General features: G+C 48.4%; 2 protein-coding genes across 2 annotated transcripts; both read left to right on the plus strand.

The window, feature by feature from the left end:
* The first annotated feature begins 361 nt into the window (after positions 1 to 361).
* LOC119658974 (suppressor protein SRP40-like) lies at positions 362 to 1,477 on the plus strand. Its single transcript, XM_038066854.1, has one exon. It carries the CDS (start codon positions 362 to 364, stop codon positions 1,475 to 1,477), a length of 1,116 nt encoding a protein of 371 aa, XP_037922782.1.
* Positions 1,478 to 5,992: 4,515 nt separating this feature from the next.
* LOC119659763 (eukaryotic translation initiation factor 6) lies at positions 5,993 to 7,253 on the plus strand. The gene is made up of 4 exons (XM_038068024.1): positions 5,993 to 6,198; positions 6,344 to 6,605; positions 6,665 to 7,023; positions 7,087 to 7,253. The coding sequence occupies exons 1-4, from the start codon at positions 6,092 to 6,094 to the stop codon at positions 7,094 to 7,096; spliced, it is 738 nt and encodes a 245-aa protein (XP_037923952.1). The 5' UTR covers positions 5,993 to 6,091; the 3' UTR covers positions 7,097 to 7,253.
* The last annotated feature ends 9,347 nt before the right edge of the window (positions 7,254 to 16,600 follow it).

Raw genomic sequence — 16,600 nt, forward strand, 5'->3', positions numbered from 1 at the left:
TAATTAGTCAGTTCTCCAGGTAGCAGGACATAAAGGCTGGATGAAGGCTGTAAAAGATACGGTTTAGTTAGAAAACTGGGATAAAAACTCGAATTGAAAAGATTTAGTTATTTGTTTCCTCTAATAGATGCTTCACGCTCAAACTAAATTGATTGTAAAAATAGTAACTGAAGCATACCTACAAGTGAAGGGAAGGGAAGTTTTTAATGGTTTTTAAAAAGGATTCAACTTTTAAAGAAAAGATTCTGGCAAAAAACGATAGCATTTAAGAACAGAGTTTCCAAAATTTTAAGGAGTTTAAGAGTACGTCGCTAGTGAAGGGTTTAATGATAAGAAGTTTGCTTGTATTTACGAATTCAGTATGAACTATCGTCCCAATTTTGCAACCCACAACCTCCAGCCTGTAAACACAACTTTGGATTCAAAGTCGAAATTGAATCAAAGACGTTCCAGTGGATCTTCTAGTAGCAGTAGTAGCTCTTCCAGCAGCAGCACTAGTGGAAGTTCTGAATCCTCTTCATCGAGCTCATCATCAAGTTCAAGCGATGAAAGTGATGATACACATATCAGACAAGTCTCAGAAAATAGTACTGAATTCTGGAAAGGACCGCAAGGACAGAATTTGTCCACCACGAGGAATGGCCCTGCATTCGTTCGTAGCAGTTCAAAGCCTTTGATGCCAATTTGTAAAGTTTCAACTCTCAGTGAATGTTCAGGCTCAGATGACGAAGGTGCTAAGCAGTGCCTCCCAGACAACTGCAAAAAAGATGAACTTCCTGATATGGATGGTCTTCGCTTCGATCTCTCCGAATCATCATCGAATGAAGAAGATCAACCAAAGGAACAGTCGTCTCCTGCATCAGTTGAGTATTCTGTCCGTAACTCTAATCCCCGTTCTGATCGATGCACATCAGAGGGATATTACACGCCGCTCCATGCTCCTACCCCATCCATCCCTGATGACATTCTGAGTACTGAGGAAATTGACCCAGTTCCTGTGGACAGTATGGATGCATTTGATGCAATGTTCCAGAAAGTCAACGATACAATTTTGGAACTGTGCAGAGGACGGAAAGAAGGAGGAGATGACGAAGCTGATGCTGATCAACGCAAATTCCAATCTGCTGATTGGATCAAAAGCCAGCAGCAACCTCAACCGTTGAATACGTCGAACCAGTGGCGGGAAAATAATTCCAAGCGTAAAAGATCAGTTTCAGGTACCCCCGAAAGTAGTGGCATCTTTTCAGCAGCATGGGATAGCGAATCCCATGAGGACAACTTCGATAAGGATGTAGTTCCTAGTTTACCAGCAATGAAGCCATCAATCGATGGCAAATTCCGAGAAGAAAGTGATTTTTTCAAGTTAACTGTTGACACCGAAGATTCTGTAAAATTGAAGGCAATTAAGAAGATTTTCTGGAAGAAAGCAATTGAAGAAAAATTCAAGGATGTCGTGAATGTAATTGAGGGAGAGTGAATTTTGTATATGTATATGATTTGCAATAAAATTAGGTTAAGTAAGGTTAGTCCTGCGTTTATTTTTTTTAAAAAAAAAAACGGAACTTTGCCGTTTGGGGCAACAATCTAATTGGCCTTAAAATGTGTTGAAGCACTTCATTCAAGGTGGTATCGGAACACTAGAAGGCAATGTGGTCAGCACCATCCTCGCCTGTGATTATCCTTCCTTTTTTAAAAAATCTTCTTCCATGAGGACACCTTGAATCCATCCTAGTTAGATTTGCAAGGAACGCAACAACTACCTGAACCTGTCGAATCCATCAGGGAATACTTCAAGTCACAAAAAATTCATAAATGGTATCTACTAGATGTTCCTCCATGATCATTATCAACGGCACAACAACCGGTATCCGGTCAGTAGGCCTGCCTTAATAAGGAACTCCAGAGAACTCGGTTTTGCGCCGAGATCCACCAATTCGATATCCCTAAAAGCTGTGTGGCGTCCTCACCTACGCGTCCTCCCTGCACCGGAGAAGGTGCTAATAGGACCTCAACTCAACGTGGAACAGCATAGTGCGAGGGCTACGTGGCCAATAGTGAGCTTGCTCTTTAGTATGCGAACTCTGAATACCTTGGGCACCTTCAGTTTCAAATAAGACTCTTACCCTGGTGGTCGGGCCAGCCAGGGTGGACATTTTTCCCGGACTAGTCGTGGGACCAAGACATGGACTCAATTTTTAAAAAACAAAAAACGACGATAGAAGAAGAGGGGGTGATGCCAGGCGCATCATCGGATGACGAGCTGCTGGCCTCCAGCCAGGAGACAGTAGCCGTCAAGAGCAGTACACACGGTGCCAGCCGTAGCAACGCTGTGCTGAAACCAACCGCAAGCACCTCTCGGAGCGAGGTACCGTCAAACTGGGCGTAACGAGTACCAGACATAATACTTCTAACCCAATCCCTCGAAAGTGAAAACCGGCAAGAACGTCGGTCGCCGGAAAGCGGCTAAGAAGCGAAGCTCTACTGGTGTCCTGCTCAAGAGCTAGTATCAGAAGGCCATGCTAAGAGTACGGAGGCCAGTACTGTCGACGAGCGGGATGAAAAAGACCTCGCTAAATACCAGGTGATTGTTGACGAATACAATAACAAACGCCTGTCAAACGAGCAGAAGGCGAATCCCATCGCTCTGAAACCCAATCGATCTCAAAACGAGGTCGAGCAAGATAAGAAGCGGAGCAGAGTGGGCAAGAGCTCAGACGCTAAGCAACATCCGAAGAAAATTGTGCAGCAATCGTCAGCTGACGGACCACGAACTGCAAAGCTCTTCAGGGACGTGACCAGGAGTCACTTACGTGTGGTGCTGTCGGATGGCAATTCTACTAGCGGCAAACTAGCGTAGGAGGTGTGGACCAGTGTTGAGGCCAGGCTGTCGGGCATGGTCTTTGAGCATCTCCTGGAAACCGAAGGCAAACACGCGGGACTCATCCCCTTCTGTGATTCCTCTCAAGTGGTCCGTGGGTTCCACGTTATAGCTTGCATGGACCAGTTCTCTAAGGACTTTCTTGGTTCGTGTGTCGCTAAGACGAGCGACGCCTGGGAGGGCGTAAAGCTCAAGTTCATCCCTTACGACAAGATTCTCAGGAGACCGATTACTCGCATATGGGTACCGAATATCTGCATGAATAAGAAGAAGCTCGTCCTATTCCTGTGGCTTCAAAACCCCTGAATTCCTATGGACGACTGGGTTGTTATCAAGGAGGAGGAACCCCACACAAACAGCCAACCTTTACTACTCCGTATAAACGAAGAGTGCCTGGAGGCTCTGAGAAAGGCCAACTATAAAGAGTGGTTCGGAGTCAGGAATTCAAAAGTAAAAGTATTTCGCTCTGCAAAGCCGGACGACGACCTAGATCCAATCGACGCCGCCAACGAGCTGTTGGAGGAAATGACGATCGACGGTCCGACGGGAACTGACGAACCCCCCACGCTGATTATGGTGAGGGTAACGCAGATAAATCAAATAAACCTGCAGCACTCGAAGTGCGCCTCGGTTAATCTACTTGTCTTCGTCTTAGAGAAAGACATCGACAACGCACTAACACAGGAGCCCTGGGTCCGAGGCGACCGAACCATTAAAGGGCTCCAAAACAAATATTTTAATTTATTCCACAGCACAGGAGACACTGATCAGGATAGACCTAGAGCATGTATTCTCGCGAGGAAGAGTTTGCACGCTTTTCTGTGTCCGGACCTGGATTCCAGCGATCTAGTCGTGGTCAAGCTGGAGCAGGCGGGTGCAGAGAACGTGTATATTTCCTCGGCTAACATGGCTCACGACCGATCAGCTCCGACATCATAGAAGGAGCGTTGTGAAAGGTGTGCCTGTGGGGCGCAAGAGGCGGACTCAGCATAAACCCAACCAAAACGCAACTGATGCTAATCACCACCGAGACAAGGATACCTGAATTCCATCTACCACGGCTGAATGAACAAAGATTAGTTCTTTCCTCTAATGTAAAGTATCTGGGTGTAATCCTGGATCCAAAGCTACTCTGGAGATTGAACATAGAACTGAGGGTTATGAATGCCTGTATTCTATGCCTGCAAGAGAAGCTTTGCAAAAAAATGGGGTCTCCGGTCGAGGATGGTTCTCTGGATGTACGGCTCTATTGTATGGTGGCAGGCTTTGAGCAAAAAATACAATAGGATAAAGCTTAATAGGATTCAAAGAACCGCGTGTGCAGGTGCTACTGGGGTTCTGCAGTCCTGCCCGGCAGACGCTCTCGATGTACTCCTGCATCTCCTCCCCCTAGACCTCCACATTAAATACGTTGCAGCGTGCAGCGCCGTCAGGCTACATGAGTCTGGATGCTGCGCAGCGAAGTTCTACGGCCACAGTAACATCTTAGATGAAGTACCTCGGGAAATCTGGGAATCCCTCCTGGACTATGCCACACGCAAGCTGAACTTCACGAGAAACTTTGCTGTCGGCTTTCCAACTAGGGCAAAGTGGAAGACCGGCGACGTGTTGCAAGGCTATGACTCAGTATTCTTTACCGACGGATCAAAGATGGCCTATGGAGTCAGCGCGGGGGTTTTCTCGAATACACAGAGAGTATCCAAGTCGTATGGTCTCCCAGGTTTCACTAGTGTATTCCAGGCGGAAGTACTGATGATATTGGAAGTCTGTCGATGGCTGGAGCGAAATTCGAGCCACAAGCGTAACGTAGGCATTATGACCGACAGCTAAGCGGCCATCAAGGCGTTGTACTCATCGACATCTTCCAGGCAGTGCAGAGACGCGTTGAACCGTGTGGACCGCACGCTCAAGATCACCCTGCTCTGGGTTCCCTGGCATAGGAAAATAGAGGGGAATGAGCGGGCTGACGGATTGGCCAGGCGAGGCTCTGCTCTCTGCGGTCTTTCGGCGAATGCAGCCGGTGTTCCGCTGGCGGTTGTCGGGGGGTGAGTCTACTCGCACTACCTAGCAGCCGCGGGCCTGAGATGGCGAAGGCTTACAAGCTGTGTCAAGGAGAATTTGGCCCGCTTATAACATATCCCAATCACGAGAGCTCCCGTGCCAGGGGGCTAGGCTCGGCATACCCTACAACTCGCATTGCTGAAGCGCTGAGAAGGAAGGGAAACCCTCATGCACTTTCTCTGCGATTGCCCAACTCTAGCTAGAGTCAGGCTACGGATACTGGGTAAGCCATTCTTTGGGGACCTCAAAGAGATTTTTGCAGGGTGGGAAAGCTGCTTTCTTTCGTGATTGCTACGGGCTGGCTCTGAAGAACCGAGCCGGATAGATTCTACCTCCCTGCTCCCATAACAGCAGTCACGGTCTTAGGAGTTTGTGGCATCACAATGGCGCACCACAGCGATAATTGGACTCCTCGGAGGGGCTACTGATACCTACCCTACCTTCTTGTACTTTTGTTTTATGTCGAATACTTTTTTTTGCTTTGAAATGGCCTAGGAGGTTAAAAATGGTTCGTTTTTGTTAATTCAAACATTATTTCTTTGTTGAGTTTAGTTTTTGTAGGATATTTGTAATAGTGCTCACATGTCGAATATTTTTTTGGGTCGCTGTAGATACGAGTACATTCAGTTTTCTCCCATTCCAAAGTTGATTTTATTTAACGTTGTTACTCTCCATTTTTATCTCCAAAGCAAAAGATATCATTTTTTCGTATGCAGTCTAGTAATCGTCATGAAGTTTGGAGGATTTTTTTTTAAAATTAATGCCGCCTGTAATAATGGGATTTGCAGGTTTAGAAGTTAAAATTTCTTCCTAACAAATAGCATCTTCCTTATTTTCATATTTCATTAATTTCACAATAAAACAAATGTTTGTTTACATTGAAAATAGATTGAAAGAAGCCGATATAAAAATTATGCAATTGATAAACAAAATCAGGTGAGTCATTTCTCTACAGGGAATACTCCTAGAATCCGCCACTGCGTCACGAATTCGCCGAACATGCTCTCTCATTTCGCCATAAGTTTTGACAAATAAATGTCTGGTTCCCAATTGACCACTTGACACTTCTAATTTGACAGTCGAAGTTTGTGGTCGCCGGGCGCATTGGATTCTCCGCAGAAACTAAGTGAAAACATTGTAAACATCGACAAAATGGCTCTTCGCGTGCAATTCGAGAACAACGACGACATCGGTGTGTTCACTAAATTAACAAATGCTTACTGTTTGGTGGCCATAGGCGGTTCCGAAACATTTTACAGGTAAGTGGGCATCCAGCTGCGCATCGTCCCAGGTTATGTTTATGACAAGGCACACGTGTTGCGAGCGGTTGTGAAATTGTTTCGGGGAATGCACCCCCGCACTCGCATGTCACCGACCTGTGAAATAATTGTGATTTGTTTTTAGCGTGTTTGAATCTGAGCTGGCGGAAACGATTCCTGTTGTTCACGCGAGTATCGGTGGCTGTCGCATCATCGGCCGCCTTTCTGTCGGCAACAAAAATGGGCTCCTGGTACCGAGCTCGACTTCAGATGTGGAACTCCAGCATCTCAGGAACAGTCTGCCGGACAGCGTCAAGATCCAGAGGGTGGAGGAGCGGCTTTCGGCGCTTGGGAACGTGATTGCTTGCAATGATTATGTCGCACTTGTGCATCCCGACCTGGACAAGGTGAGTTGAGGACATCTGCCCTCTTTGCAATAACAGAACACGCTTCCAATTCCCTCCAGGAAACAGAAGAAATCATTGGCGACGTCCTGAACGTGGAGGTGTTTCGCCAAACAATCGCCGGCAACACGCTGGTCGGCTCCTACACAGTACTCAGCAACCAGGGCGGCTTGGTGCACCCGAAAACCTCGACACAGGACCAGGACGAGTTGTCGTCGCTGCTGCAAGTCCCGCTGGTCGCAGGCACTGTGAACCGCGGCAGCGAAGTCCTCGCCGCCGGCATGGTCGTGAACGATTGGTGCTCGTTCTGCGGCATGACCACCACCTCCACCGAGCTCTCAGTCATCGAAAGTGTGTTCAAATTGAATCAAGCGCAGCCGACGAGCGTCGTGACGAAGCTCAGGGCGTCCCTGATAGAGTCGTAAGTAGAACATTTGCTGAAGGCCCGGGATAAACTTTGACCCTGAATTTTCTCTCTTTGCAGGATGTCGTAAGGCTAAGGGAAATTAGGGAATAATTCGACGGGAATCCTTTGTTTATGCGCGTTCAGTGAATTGATTAAGTGAAATATTGTAAACATAAAACTTTTCTTAGGAATTAAATTGAGAATGGTTTCGGGTGCAACATCTGAGGCTAATGTGAATATAAAAATGTTTTTTTTCCTCAAAATATTCTGGAGATTAAGCCGGTCTCATCAGTCATCCTCGCTGTAGAGACTAAGGTTCTGTCCTCGGCGATTAATTTGCGGAATTCCTTTCCTAAAATGGTCCAGAATGAATTTATTAAGGCAGTCAATGGCAGCCGACTATCAATCATGGCTGAAAATTTGGCGGAAAAATGAACAGTTTCTGGACGAAGGGACGGGAAATTGAAGCAGAAGGAACGCCTGTGTCTTATACAGCAGATTTAAAGAAGAAACTTGGGCTCCTTCGGAAAAGGAGCAGTCGAATTCCAGATTTACGAAAGAATCCGGTACACCACCTGCTTTTCTCAAGTTGTGCATATTAACGGTGAGTTTTCTAAACGATATCTCCATTTTCTACCAAATTTTCGACCCCTTTTCCCTAACGCAGCCATCCATACTTCATTCTTTCAGCGTTGTTTTGATTTCCTGTTTTCTGATCCAGCGATGTTAACGTCTTTTTTTGGAGTAGGGTAGGTGAATGCGTTTACGCACAGTGTAGCACTCCCGCAACAGTACGCTGTCGGACTACCAACTAAACATCTCTCTGTTATCTCCTCTCCCGGCTTTGGGAGCCTTCAAGTCAGGAATATTCCTTTCACCCACGAGAGGGGAGTTGAGAAAGGGAATTGTCAGTTCAGAGAACCCCTTACCGTTCGATCCCTCCGCAGGTCGAATTCAATCCACTTCGTTGTTGTCTGGAGAGAGCTCCCCTGGGTCTGCATAAAGCTGCTGACGAAAGCCGCCCCTCACAAGAGAAAAATGTGTGTTCAGCGTCGTCCGCCGCTCCATTGCAGAACACACAATCAGGAGATCACGCCTTCCCAATCCTGTGCAGATAAGTCATTCATGCCCGCTTAGAAGTTGGGTACCGGTCACCGTTCGCAGTCCATCTGCCCCTTGCCCCATTTTGCCAAGAGAGTTGCCACTCGGTAAGGGTGCGTTGACGTTCTTCACGGGTAATCACCTCACTTAAGTTCGCGCCCTTAGGGCGGTAGATAGCTTTGCGCTCCTTGGCAAGGGGGGCAACGGGGATCACTCCCGCGATCACCATCACAGCCGATTCGGAGCCGGTGTGATAACCAGGCACCACTCGTAAAGCTCCCCATCTCTGCACTTGAGCAGGGCGTTCACGATACACCTTGTCAAGGGCATCAGCTCATACCTCCACGCCATAGAGCACAACCGACTGGGTTGCTTCCATAAGGAGACGTCCCCTTGTATAATAGATATGGGCCGCCAACATTCGCCATTAGCCGACTCAAGGCCCCGACTCCAGCTGCAGCCCCGTCCGCTGCTGCTTTGATTTGCTCGAAGAAGCTCATCTTGGAGTTGGGCATTAAACCAAGGTATTTAACCGCTGGTTCTGACTCTATAGTCAACTCGCCGATCGATATGGGGCGCAGTTCCGCCTGTTCAACAGTGCATCAAGTGCCGCAAAGTCGTCTGCATAGCCGACCAGGCGTGACTCTTCAGGCATATCGAGTCTCAGCAGACTATTGTAGGAAGCGTTCCAGAGGTCCGCCCCTAGGATGGATCTCTGTGCTAATCCCGACGTGATTTCGATCATCCTTTGGCACTCTAGCGTCTCATAGAACAGGGAGCGGTCTTTCAGAATATCCCTCAATATCTCCAAGAGGTAGCTTGGCACGTGAAATGAGTTTTCTAATGTGCTTAGCATATCTGTCCATCTTACGGAATTGAAGACATTTCTCACATCAAGCGTTATGAGGAGCACTATCCGTCGAGACCGGCGCTGGGTGTCTCGGCTCAATGAATCGCATCCACGACCTTCATAACAGCATCCACTGTGGATCTCCCTGTTCTGAACCCGAACTGCTTTGGGCATAAATGCCTGGCAGCGCGAATTTCTTCAGCGAGTCTACTCCTGATGAGCTTCTCGGGCACTTTCCCAGCTGTGTCAAGCAAACATAGCGGTCGGTGTGCACGCGGGAGCTCCGGGTCTCCTTTACCCTTGCTGATCAGCGCGAGTCTGGCCACTTTCCAGCGACAAGGAAAAATGCTCTGCTTCAAGCAAGCGTTGAACATCTCAAGCAGTAATTCTGGCGGTTGGGGGAACACCAGTTTGTAAATGGGGGGGATGCCGTCAGGAGCTGGCGCCTTCTTGTTTTTCATAGTGAGAACCGCTTCTTTGAGCTCTCTCATTGTGAAAAGACGGCAATCCTCGATGCTTTCGCGCTATTCACATCAACCCGTACAGGGTGTCTGGGGAACAATGCCCGCACAATGCGGGCCATCTGATCGGCATTTAGTATGTAGGGCTGCCGCAGAGCCCCGATTTTCCAGGTGACAAGCTTGTAGTCAAGCCCCCACGGGTCCTCATTCACCACCGCCGGAGCACCCTCCAGCGTGGCACTGCCTGCTCCGAGAGCTTCGACGAATTTCCCGATGTTCACTCTCGCGACATTCCACAGGCAGGGAAAGCGTTGCGTTGGTGCTCGCCGGCAAGTAGCGTTAACCACTTCGAACGCAATATACTAGTGATCACTTACCGAGAAGTCTTCTAGGACTCGCCACCCGTCCACCGATGAAGCCAGAGATTCCGACGCAAAAGTGAAGTCAGGAATGCTTCCTTCACAGCCTGAGCGCCGGAACGTTGGCCTGGATCCGGTGTTTAAAACTACAAGCCCGGTTCTCGCCGCCATTTCCAGAATTCGTTTTCCTTTGGAGTCAGACTGAGGCATGTCCCATTCAAGGGCCCTGGCATTAAAATCACCGCCTACCAGGATTCGTCCCTCCGTGTTCGAAACGACGTCCTCCAGAGCATCAAGCCGGCGCCGAAAGTTTAGCATTGTCTCGTTCGGCGTCAGGTAAACGTTATCCCTAAACACCGGATCCAGACAAACCCGTTCCCCCGGCCTTTGGCAAAAACACGAAGCCGAATGTCGTCCCGAACCCAGATGGCAGCGGTGCCCGATAAAACGAGATGTTATGAGGACGGGTCCTTGTTTCGGTATTGCTCGCTAATCAGCACAAGATCAGCATTTATTTCCGCAGCGAACTTTGCTAGCAATTGGTGAGCGGTCGCACTCCGGTGCATGTTAATTTGTAAAATGCGGATCATGCCGTTCGGACCCTAGCCTTTTCCCATTCCGCCCTGAAGATTGGACACTGTCCTCAGCCCGCAGTGTGTGCGACGCTCTCACCAGACGCACCACGATCCTTGCAGAGAACGCAACTCTCGCTCTCATTGCAGGTCTTCGCTTGATGACCCACTTGGTCGCATCTCTGGCATGTTGTCTTCCTGTCCGCTCCCTTGCAAGGTGCTGACGTATGTCCATAGTCCAGACACTTGTAGCACTTGGTGGGGACTATCTGAATTCGCACCCTGCATACTACCTATCCAATTTTGATTCTCCCGCTGCTAAGGAGTTTCCTCGCATATTGCTCGGGGACTTCCACCACGGCGAGCTTTTGGGCTCGATAATTTACAGAGGTGATACCTATTCGGGCATTGGTTATCTCTGTATATTCACGCTTTATCGCCTCCTCCACTTCAACCTTTTCTGTGAGGTAGTCAATATCCCGGATTTCTAGAAAGCATATCGGCTCTAGGCTAGAAACAAGAGCCTTCTCCCCCAATAACCCTTTGACCGCTTCGCAGAACGTACTTTTGCTAGTCGTCTCCGGAGCCAGTACGACGAGGAGTCCACCACTCCTCGTTTTCCGTACAGAAGACACCTCTGCTCCATTGTCTTCGGGTTTCATCCTAAGGACTTCCGGAAATGTCTTGCCTTCCGTCGGCTTAATGAGCAGAGCTGAGGGTCTAGTCCTTCTTAGTTTCCTTGTCTTTTCTGCTCCTGGCTTTTGGTTTGTAGTCTCCTTGTCTTTGGAGAGGCGGGTCTCTGGCGGCGTAGCCAGTTGTTTGTTTTTTTCCTTCTTTTTTGGGCCCTGGAAACCACTTTGATGAAGTCTCCTTGTGGCTGTTTCTGCTCTCCAATTGTCTTCCGCTGCTCTCCACGTTCGCCTATAGGAAACGCGGTCCAATAGTTCCTCTAATTCCATCAGCCCGTTTTTGCCATCTTTGCTGACGTTCCTCTGGAGGAACGTTGAAGACCGTATACGCTTCACCACTGCTGCGCATTTCCTGATGAGCCTTTCCTCTTCAGCTCAAGTTAGGACCATCGACTGCACTTGCACTCGGTTTGTGTCCGAATTCATCTGCTGAGGACTAGCGATTCTGACTGGGATTTTTTTTGGAACAGGGGCACTACAGGGTATTGTCATCCCCGCACGGTTAGTCACCATCATCATCAACGGCGCAACAACCGGTATCCGGTCTAGGCCTGCCTTAATAAGGAACTCCAGACATCCCGGTTTTGCGCCGAGGTCCACCAATTCGATATCCCTAAAAGCTGTCTGGCGTCCTGGCCCACGCCATCGCTCCATCTTAGGCAGGGTCTGCCTCGTCTTCTTTTCCTACCATAGATATTGCCCTTATAGACTTTCCGGGTGGGATCATCTTCATCCATACGGATTAAGTGACCCGCCCACCGTAACCTATTGAGCCGGATTTTATCCACAACCGTACGGTCATGGTATCGCTCATAGATTTCGTCATTGTGTAGGCTACGGAATCGTCCATCCTCATGTAGGGGGCCAAAAATTCTTCGGAGGATTCTTCTCTCGAACGCGGCCAAGAGTTCGCAATTTTTCTTGCTAAGAACCCAAGTTTCCGAGGAATACATGAGGACTGGCAAGATCATAGTCTTGTACAGTAAGAGCTTTGACCCTATGGTGAGACGTTTCGAGCGGAACAGTCTTTGTAAGCTGAAGTAGGCTCTGTTGGCTGACAACAACCGTGCGCGGATTTCCTCATCGTAGTTGTTATCGGTTGTGATTTTCGACCCTAGATAGGAGAAATTGTCAACGGTCTCAAAGTTGTATTCCCCTATCCTTATTCTTGTTCGTGCTTGTGTTTGACCAGTGCGGTTTGATGTTGTTGGTTGATTCGTCTTCGGTGCTGACGTTGCCACCATGTATTTTGTCTTGCCTTCATTGATGTGCAGCCCAAGATCTCGCGCCGCCTGCTCGATCTGGATGAAGGCAGTTTGAACGTCTCGGGTGGTTCTTCCCATGATGTCGATATCGTCAGCATAGGCCAGTAGTTGGGTGGACTTGAAGAGGATCGTACCTCTTGCATTCACCTCAGCATCACGGATCACCTTCTCGAGGGCCAGGTTAAAGAGGACGCATGATAGCGCATCCCCTTGTCGTAGACCGTTGTTGATGTCGAATGGTCTTGAGAGTGATGAGAGTGATCCTGCTGCTTTTATCTGGCCTCGCACATTGGTCAGGGTCAGCCTAGTCAGTCTTATTAATTTCGTCGGGATACCGAATTCTCTCATGGCCGTGTACAGTTTTACCCTGGCTATGCTATCATAGGCGGCTTTAAAGTCGATGAACAGATGGTGCAACTGTTGTCCATATTCCAACAGTTTTTCCATCGCCTGCCGCAGAGAGAAAATCTGATCTTTTGCTGATTTGCCTGGAGTGAAGCCTCTTTGGTATGGGCCAATGATGTTCTGGGCGTATGGGGCTATCCGGCCTAGCAAGATAGTGGAGAATATCTTATAGATGGTACTCAGCAACGTGATACCTCTATAATTGCTGCACTGTGTGATATCTCCCTTTTTATGTATGAGGCAGATTATGCCTCGCTGCCAATCGTCAGGCATTGATTCGCTGTCCCATACCTTGAGCACAAGTTGATGAACCACTTGGTGTAACTGGTCGCCTCCATATTTAATACCATCGGCTCCTGGCGACTTATGATTTTTTAGCCGATGAATTGCACGGACTGTTTCTCCTAAACTTGGTGGTGGCAGTATTTGTCCGTCGTCTTCAGTTGGCGGGACCTCCAACTCGCCGATGTTCTGGTTGTTCAGTAGCTCATCAAAGTACTCAACCCATCGCTCTAATATGCCCATTCTGTCGGAAATCAGATTTCCCTCTTTGTCTCGGCAGGATGAGCATCGAGGTGTATAAGGCTTCATCCTGCTGACTTGTTGGTAAAACTTCCGCGCCTGGTGCGGTTGCTCCCTGTACTTTTCTAGTTCACAGACTTGTTGGTTCTCCCAGGCTTCCTTTTTCCGTCTGTGAAGTCGCTTCTCCGCTCGACGGAGTTCGTGATAAGTCTCTGTGCGTGCCCGCGTTCTTTGAGAATGCAACATTACTCGGTATGCGGCATTCTTCCGTTCCGTTGCTAGCTTACATTCATCGTCAAACCAGCCGTTCCGACTCCTTTTGCGGCTGGGGCCAAGTATATTTGTGGCCGTATCCATGATAACGTTCTTCAGATGGTTGTGAAGATCATTAGTTGATGCTTCATCTCCAGGTCCTCTATTGACTGCGGTTATTGCGGCATCCATTTCCCTCTTATAGGTGTCACGGAGGGTTGTGTTGTGGATGGCTTCAGTGTTCACTCTCACCTGATTGTCAGAGGGGATTCTAGGTGGTATTGTTATTCGAGCTCGGAGCACCATGCCAACGAGATAGTGATCCGAGTCTATATTGGCCCCCCTATATGTTCTGACATTCATCAAGGCTGAGAGGTGGCGGCGTTCGATCAACACGTGGTCAATTTGGTTGAAAGTGGTCCCGTCTGGAGAGGCCCACGTATGTTTGTGGACCGCTTTCCGCGCAAACCAGGTACTTCCAACAACCATTTCGTGTGACCCTGCTAATTGAATAGTCCGCAGTCCGTTATCATTTGTTTTTTCGTGTAAGCTATGGGAGCCAACGTATCGCCTGAATACGGGCTCCTTCCCTACTTGGCTGTTGAAATCCCCAAGTATGATTTTGATATCATATCTGGGACAGGCTTCGAGGGCTCTTTCTACTGCCTCGTAGAAGGTATCCTTCTCCGACTCTGCAGTCTCCTCTGTAGGGGCGTGAACGTTTATGAGGCTTATATTTCTAAACTTGCCTCGCAAGCGCAGAGTGCATAGCCGTTCGCTTATACTTTCAAAGCCGATAACAGCAGGTTTCATTTTTTGGCTGACTAAGAAACCTACTCCGAGCACATGGTTTACTGGATGGCCGCTATAATATATGGTGTAGTGGCTCTTCTCCAGGAAACCGGTCCCTGTCCATCGCATCTCTTGCAACGCTGTTACATCAGCCCTATATTGGGACAGGGTATCGGCTAGCTGCTTATCAGCTTCATCTCTGTACAGGGAGCGCACGTTCCATGAGAAAACGCGCAAATCGTTGTTCCTTTGTCGTTGCCGGGTCCGTCGTTTTAATATCCGTCCTATCCGAGGCTCCTGTTGTGGCTTCGTAACGGTTGTTTTCCGTGTAGGGTTGTCAGCCCTACCCAACCCCCAACCTGGAGGACCAGTTGGTACAATTTGTCCCGTTTTTAGGCGCGGGAGACTCGCCTTCATCCTTCTCCGTCTGCAGCTTTTCGTTAAGAAAGAGCTCCCAGCGGTCACCACGTGGAGGTGGAGATAGGGTTTGGTAGTAGAGCTGTTGGTGTTTGTTCAGCAGGCATTTCCCAGGTTTTATGCTCCATCGTGGGTACCAATCCACGTTTCGCCCCGGGACCTATACTACCCTTTGACCACCACTTGATAAGGCTTCCTCTTTATTTAGGTGTTCCGGTGTCACATCGGCCCTCGTCTCTTTCGTTGATCGCTTCGGTGAACCACGCATTTTTGTGCTGCGCCCAAACGCACTAAGCTCTTCGTTCTTCCCTGTTATTTCGTCAATAGCCAGGAACGAGTGTATCCTCGGGGACACAGCCCCTACCCCAGTACCCTGAGGCCTCTCCTACGCTTAGCTGATGTCGAAATTCACGGACGAATCAGCGTTCGCTTGGGGCAACGCGGTCTACTAACACCGGTTCAATGCATACTACCTGACCAAGGTCCTGAAGCGGCTGGCTTCTAATATACGTGACAACTACCACCTTGGCAGAGCTAGGCTCACATCACCCCATCGACGTTGACAGAGAGCTGTCGATGGCTCCGGAGACTCCCAGGGTGTCTTGACGTGTACGACGTGTACGACGTGTAAGCGACCCGTTAAAGGTCGCAGGCGAACTTAAATTATTTGCCTCTGTTTCGTCTTCGCCGGACTGCTTTTTTTGCAATCCAACCTTGATACTCTTTGGTCCATTGGTGTTCGGCTAACAAGCTGAAACTGAATGTCAGCAAATGCCACTGGATGTGCTATTCGCTTAAACCCTCCTCCATATCCTTTTCCTATTCTCTTAATGGACAACCCCTTTTTCTACTAACCCCTTCCAAGACCCGTGTGTAATATTCGATGACAAACTTTGTTTAAATTCCCACTTCGTTGACATCATCAATAGAGCTTCCAAAATGTCTGGTTTTATCCTACATTCTTCCTCCGACTTTACTTCAATTCAGCTCTCTTTATCACTCTTCAACTCTTTTGTCAGAAACATCCTTGAATATTGGTGTATAGTCTGGTCCTCCTTCCGAATGCGTGATTGTCGCGCTCTTGAAGTTGTATAACTCTAATTCACCCGAACCCTCTTTAACAAAAAGAACCTTCCACGGATTGACTATCCATCACGACTCCGCACTCTCAATCTGCCTTCCCTGTAGCAACACCGCATCTTTCTTGATAGGTGTACCCTTTTCAAACTCTGTAATTGCCTTATATGCTGCTCTGTCAACTCTGATATTACTTTCCGCACCGCCTCTCAAAATACATGTAGTTCAGACATTTTTGAAGTACCCTTCGCGGAGCTCGAGATTTACTTTCACTCCCCGATCGCGAAGTTATGCCGGTCCTACAACGCCCTACAGCTTTGGTCCTTTGACTCCGTCTCCTTCTTTAGCTTTAAGCGTAAGATAAGCCATTTGCTTACTCCTCCCTCTGAGGACAATATGTAACAAGTAATTGGTTTTCTCTATATTGTCTCAATTAAATAAATAAATTCACACTTCTGAAGCTGCGGAGAACAGGGAGAAACCCTCAGACACTTCCTTGGCGATTGCCCAGCTCTAACTAGAGTCAGACTACGGACAGTAAGTAAATCATTACTTGAGCACCTCAGAGGGACCTCTGGCTGCAGAGTGGGAGAGCTGCTTTCCTTCGTGAATGCTACGGGCTGGTTCTGAAGATCCGAGCCGGCTGGACCCTGCCTCCTTGCTCTTATGACAGCAGTCATGGTCTTAGAAGTTTGTGGCATCAAAATGGCTCCTCGGAGCGGCTACTGATACCTACCTACCCCCTTCTTTTACAGATGCCACCTGCTCATCATTTCCCGGTCTATTTGGCTGTCGTAATATCCTGGAGATGAAATGCTCTTTTTTGGAAC

Source organism: Hermetia illucens, chromosome 6, assembly GCF_905115235.1.
Source record: "Hermetia illucens chromosome 6, iHerIll2.2.curated.20191125, whole genome shotgun sequence".
Classification (NCBI taxonomy): Eukaryota; Metazoa; Arthropoda; class Insecta; order Diptera; family Stratiomyidae; genus Hermetia; species Hermetia illucens.

What these genes read in the sequence shown, in the direction of transcription:
- LOC119659763 (XM_038068024.1), top strand. Translation starts at nt 6,092, where the DNA reads ATGGCTCTTCGCGTGCAATTCGAGAACAACGACGACATCGGTGTGTTC. An exon ending in GGTTCCGAAACATTTTACAG is followed by an intron (nt 6,199 to 6,343) that starts GTAAGTGGGCAT and finishes ATTTGTTTTTAG; the next exon opens with CGTGTTTGAATCTGAGCTGG. An exon ending in TGCATCCCGACCTGGACAAG is followed by an intron (nt 6,606 to 6,664) that starts GTGAGTTGAGGA and finishes AATTCCCTCCAG; the next exon opens with GAAACAGAAGAAATCATTGG.
- LOC119658974 (XM_038066854.1), top strand. Translation starts at nt 362, where the DNA reads ATGAACTATCGTCCCAATTTTGCAACCCACAACCTCCAGCCTGTAAAC.